We start from the raw sequence: 5,754 nt of genomic DNA, 5'->3' as shown, positions 1-5,754 counted from the left end.
ACCGTACGCCTACTTTATGCAATCCATGACAGCTAGCAAACTAATGGTGTTCAAGACATCGACTGCCATTTCGCGGCAAGTTCTGGATACTAGCCCCCACCCCTTGGGCCAAAAAAAAAATATATATTCGGTCTCTGGTCAGACCAAAGTTCCGGATTTGACGCGGGGACGCGGCTTTTTTTTTTTGCTTTTTTTTTTTTCTTCAAGCTTGGATTGTACGGACAAGGTGGGGTACTATTTTGCTTTTTTGGTGTCCTCATGTACATTGGTGTCCTCCATAATTTGCCTTGGTGCTCTCGATCATTTGCCTTGGTGCAATTTCCCCATTCCTTGGTGCTCTTTGGTAAAAAAAAAATGAGCAGGTGCGGGAATAGAGGGCGCTGTTGGAGCTACCGCGGAACATTTTGGAAAAAAAAAAGATTGACGCGCATGATTAAAATCGACTCGCGCGCTGACCAGAGACCGACTTATTTTTTTTTTTGGCCTTATATAGCTGGATCATGATCCGCCAAAATAATTCACCCCAGGGAAATGGAAGCTGCTACGTGGTGCGCTGCGCAATTAAAAAGGCGCCTGCGTGCGGAGACGAACTGTACGCAAGGGGAAAACGCGCGAACATTTCGGGGATGCATGACTACTCCGTACAGAATAACATACAAGCAAAGGATGTACATACATGTATGTGAGTACAATGGCACGAATAATGGAACATTTCATATAGTCACCGAATGAAAATATTCTTCCCATTGCACGAATAAATTAGGAAACATATTATTGATTTATACAACGCCTGAAATATATCGTGCGGAACTATTTACCGTGGAATGGAACTTATGGTGCGCGGCGACTGGCGGCCGCGCCGGCATGCCCGCGCAGGGAGGGTTGTGGCGAATAATTCAATGACTCGTGATCAACTTACGACCCTGCCAATCACAAAATGCACTAGTGTTGGTATATAACGTTGTCGCGGGCCTGTGTTAGCCCACTTCGAAGATTTGACACCTGGTCCGACTTTACGCAACATCAACAAAAAAGGTCCAAAAACTGAAAGATGCCACTTAAAACATGTGAAACTTTATTTTACCCTGTATACAACGTACTGTACAAAAAAGACTCCTCAACATGGTGTATTTCAGTCCATTCTTTTACACTGCCATTTACACTACCATTTTACACTACATAATAATGTGGCATTAAACTGCTGTTAGGGATGTAACGCGCAGCCAGGCAATTTGTACAATATACTGTGCTAGTTTTGGCTTATAAACACTTAAGGAATTAAGTTCGTCCTTAATTATACTGTTTTATAAAAGTATAATTCACTTCTCTTGATAGTCGACTAACACTCTACTAGCTGATTTGCATTGTTATTATCGAAGGCTATGGGCGTGAGTGCCTCACCGGATGACAGCCTGCCTAATAACTGTGCGCTATATAATCATATGGTCCCCAAAAAGACCGGAATGACATACACTGTACTTCTACTACCTTGAGACTCAAACCACATACATGTAGGCCTATACCATCGCGTGGAGAATCTTTTTAGAAGAAAAATGGAACCAACATCGCCCGATTCGGTCCAGTAGTTTTTGTTATAGACAAACTAGCTAACTCACAGCAGTATCTGTAAGATACCCCAACACCGATAACGAAATGTGTACAAAACAAAATATATTTAAATATGACACTCCTTAGTGACTAACAACAATTATCTTCAGCTGCCGGCAATATAGTTCTCCAGGCTAATACTAATGCTATTTACAGTATACACTATACACACTGTAGTTACATTCGTTTTCTCATGGCAAAAGTCATTTCAGTAGAAAGTATTTCATAAGGATATCACATTTCAGTTTCAGGATATAATTTTCACAAAACCTCACTAATGATTTGAACTTAATTAGAATGCTGAGGTGCTCATATTTAGGGGTATGTACACGTATAAACTTGTAATTTTGATCGTAATTTGTGTAAACCCAATTATTAGGTCTTTGACGTTTTATTTGGTGATGTCTTTTACCATGTAGAATAGAAAAAAAACAGAATTAAATAATGCTGGATCGAAATCTGACAATCATATCCATTGTCAAATCACAATAACATAAATCAAGTTGTGATTTTTATGAATCAACCAGTCAATCATTTTGACAGCTTGTATGTCATTGCATCATTGAATGTCCCGGCACTACTTTTGAGGGGCCATATCCTGCGTGCTTTTGCTTGCTAATCTTCACATCTGAGGAAGGGAATTGGGATCTCCAAAAGCGGTTACGCTATATAGTCAAAAATCTTTTTATCTTTAGTAACACGTTTTCACAGAAATAAAGCTACAGGTCTCTATTTCTGATCAGCTAATCTAAGGTCACGGTATGCAATCAAGGTTTTGATCCCATCTGATCAAGATGGCCTTTCAAAAGGCTAAGTACGGACAATTGCACAGAATTCATATGGCACGGGGGCAAATGTGAATCCGGCCGTGGACTTGAAGGAGATCGGGGGAGCACCATCGGGTCTCTGGAAGGTGAACTGATGCAGAAGGCCAGTGAAGAAAAGGAAAAGCTCCATCTTGGCTAGCGGTTCTCCCAGGCACATCCGACGTCCTGAAAGCAAATCCAACCAAAAATGTTTCAACATCACTCAGATAATAACCATTCCATTATTCTATGGGGCACAGTTGTACAAAACCATGGTTGTGTATATATGTGGCGTCAACTACATGTAGGGTGAGATTCAAAAGAACATGTATCAGAATGAGTATTTGATTGCCTGTGAGAAGGCCTTCCTTAATAATCCTGCGTAGCATACAATCCAACAGACAATCTGATGGTCTTCATTGTACTGGGAACGAACTCAAAATGTATACCAATTCATGTGTATATCTTATCCGTTTCCCCAAGTTTGGCTGGCAACTGTTGCAAGGTATGTAACCCCGCTCAGGGACACAACAGGGACACAACAGGGACAACACGATCCCCCCAGCAAGGGTTGAATGCATGTTCTGAAGGGTGAGTCCAAAGTTGAGTAGCTTCGATAAGTCCTAGCAACATACTACAGATTTTAAGAGTCACAGATTTACACTCACCTGCACTAAACGGCACAAACTCATCCTTTCTGGTAACGCAACCATCCTTGTCCAGAAACCGCTCCGGTTTAAATAGGTGTGGCTCATGCCACACCTCTGGGTCACGCCCCAAAGCCCAGAAGTTTGGTAGCAGGATGGCTCCTTTTGGGATGGTGTAGCCCATGAGTGTTGTGTCTTCAGCAGCCTTGTGGGGTACACCAAGGGACAAGATCATGCTGATGCGCTGGACCTCAAGAATGGTAGCCTCGGTGTACGGGAGGTTTGGTTTATCAGACATCTGTGGGAGGCGATCCCGACCAACAACAGAGTCAATTTCTGCCTGAACCCGAGCTTGTATCTCAGGGTTAGCCATCATGTACAGAAGACTCCATCGCAGCGTGGAGGCAGTGGTCTCTGTACCTGCAAAGAAGAGGTCCCCTGATGTTGTCATCATGTGGCCCATACCGAGATTCTTATTTTGGGTCCAGTATTTGCTGTTCAGACACAAGTACAGAAAATCTGTTGGGGCACTGTGTGGATCAAAGTCTGCTTGATGCCAGAGGAGGGCTTCATCAACAAAAATGTTGTATTGCTTGGAATGCTGAATAATCTCCCTGAGGGACGGTATGAATCTGGCGATCACATTGACGAACGGCATGAAGAAGAGGACACCGCCTGAGCCAAGAAGTTCAAAGATGCGAATGGTGTGATGGAGAAGCTCCTTGAATTTAGGGTCATTGTAGTCATATCTTGTGCCATACACAACCGAGCAGATGATGTTTGCGAGTGCGTTGCAGAAAAGATACTCTTGTTTCACAGGTTTCCCCTTCGTCTTTTTAAATTCCTGGATCAGTGTGTTGACTTCTTGCGCAATGGAGCCCTCAAAACCCGACTTCCCAATGCTAAAGTCTCGCATGAACCTCAGGACCAAATTTCTCTGAGTCTTCCATCCCTGTCCAGATGCTGTGATGACACCTGTATATTAGAAATACAGGAGGAAGGTGGTGAGGTATTCTTAAAAGGTAGGGTTTTAGGTTTGGTAGTTTGAACATACCAAGTTTGGAGGAGCAGATAGCTAGCTCATATGGTTTGTGGGATAACTGCTATAACTGAGTGGCAGGTGATGGTTTGGTTTGAACGGTGGGTATGGTTTAGTGAGATGATTTCAAGTAGGTCAGTAGCTGTAACTGTAGTCTGTATATAAGTGCAAAGATATTTTAAATGTTTGCAAAGTTTTTTTTTATTAAACTGCAAACCTTTTTTTAGGTGAGCTGTATGATTTTGTGGGGTAAATAACCGCACGATTGATTAAAGTGGACACGTGTGACATGAACATCATTTCAGAGGTCACTCTAGGTCACAGAGAGTTGGTACTGCACATCATCATATATGCTGATGTGCATGGTTCTGGGCAGTGACATGTCAGGATAAATACACAAGCCAGTTCCCCACCTATGCCAGGGCTCTGGGATATCGGAGACACAGGTCGATCATTAAGGAGTGGATTGCTGAAAGCTTTGGAGATTGCCTCGTAGCCATGGAGAACGATGATGCGCTTTCCACCCACCATATCTAGGCGCAGAACAGGCCCATACTTCTTAGACAATCTAATAGCAAACCAAATTAAAAGTATTATTAGATAAAATCCTCAAGTTAATGTTCAACTGCCGGTGAAGAGGGGATGATCAAAGAGTTTGGCAATTATTTGTCAGATTGAAGATGGAACATTTCGAGAGCGACAAAAGGAATCCAGGGATAAATGTTAATTTCAGCAACATGTAGCATATCTGATCTGAGTCACATTTTGTCAGTTTTTTTTTTATTTTGTGGCTATATAAGGCCATGGAGGAATTCCTCCATGATAAGGCCGAGTACTCGTCCAGCCTACTTCGATTCCCAAGGCTTTTTTGATTCAATAAGCACTGAGCTCCAATTAAGTTAATTACTGTTTGTCTACATCATGTGTATACCTCAGAAAAATTTCGTGTGCTTCACCACCACCAGCGGCAATCAGATTTGGCAAGTTGCCAAGTAGTGGCCACGCCCAAGGCCCAGGCGGGAGATTGCGTGTTGATAAATGACGGCGAAGGATCCAAAACACCAACAGGAAAACGCTGACAAAGATTAGAGCTGTGGTGGTGGAGATCCCCATCAGCGAGGTTGCATCAAACATTCCCATCATCATAGCATATATAGCAACTGACATCTATAACAGAGGGGAAAATGGAAAAATGGTTAGGCAAGAATGTTGCATGATCCTCCCTGACGCCACTTCAATTTTTTTCGTCAACAATTAATCTGGACATCGAATGTGGAACTCGAGAAACATTTTCAATATTGATTTTCATGCAACTCTCTATAGACTTTGTACACAACCAAATATGTGGCATCTGGTTTATGGACACTTTTCTGTTGGTCGTGCTTTAACATGTTTAATGTCAAGGTCGCCGTCGAGCCGGTGTAGCATGAATTTAGGTTTTATGAAATACGGACTCATTGATGGTATTGCGCATGCTCATGCATAGATAACTAGGAGAGGGACCGGTCACGTGAGAGGGTTTAACCAATAAAAGGGGAAAAGAGTCCGATTTTCATACGGGTTCGATTTTTATATGACACCGGCCACGTACTACATAATACAACGCTTTCATTTTTTTTCACATCACTTTTGCTGCGCTTACGGTATATTGAAA

The 5,754-nt window shown here is 42.5% G+C and overlaps 1 protein-coding gene across 3 annotated transcripts; it reads right to left on the bottom strand.

The window, feature by feature from the left end:
* Positions 1–1,054: 1,054 nt before the first annotated feature.
* On the bottom strand, positions 1,055–5,731 carry LOC119731840 (cytochrome P450 2J6-like). Of its 3 annotated transcripts, none has more exons than XM_038205119.1 (5): positions 5,659–5,731; positions 5,032–5,267; positions 4,514–4,668; positions 3,083–4,036; positions 1,055–2,600 (listed from the first exon to the last, which is right to left on the bottom strand). In XM_038205119.1, exons 1-5 carry the CDS (start codon positions 5,710–5,712, stop codon positions 2,419–2,421), a joined length of 1,581 nt encoding a protein of 526 aa, XP_038061047.1. In that variant the 5' UTR covers positions 5,713–5,731; the 3' UTR covers positions 1,055–2,418. The 3 variants fall into 3 exon arrangements, with proteins under 3 accessions (XP_038061047.1, XP_038061046.1, XP_038061048.1); XM_038205118.1 differs by lacking the exon at positions 5,659–5,731 and adding an exon at positions 5,438–5,528; XM_038205120.1 differs by lacking the exon at positions 5,659–5,731 and adding an exon at positions 5,433–5,495.
* Positions 5,732–5,754: the final 23 nt, after the last annotated feature.

This window comes from Patiria miniata, unplaced genomic scaffold (assembly GCF_015706575.1).
Source record: "Patiria miniata isolate m_02_andy unplaced genomic scaffold, ASM1570657v1 HiC_scaffold_24, whole genome shotgun sequence".
Taxonomy (NCBI): Eukaryota; Metazoa; Echinodermata; class Asteroidea; order Valvatida; family Asterinidae; genus Patiria; species Patiria miniata.
The sequence above is the reverse complement of the archived record's forward strand: the minus strand, read 5'-3'. Positions and strand labels throughout refer to the sequence as shown.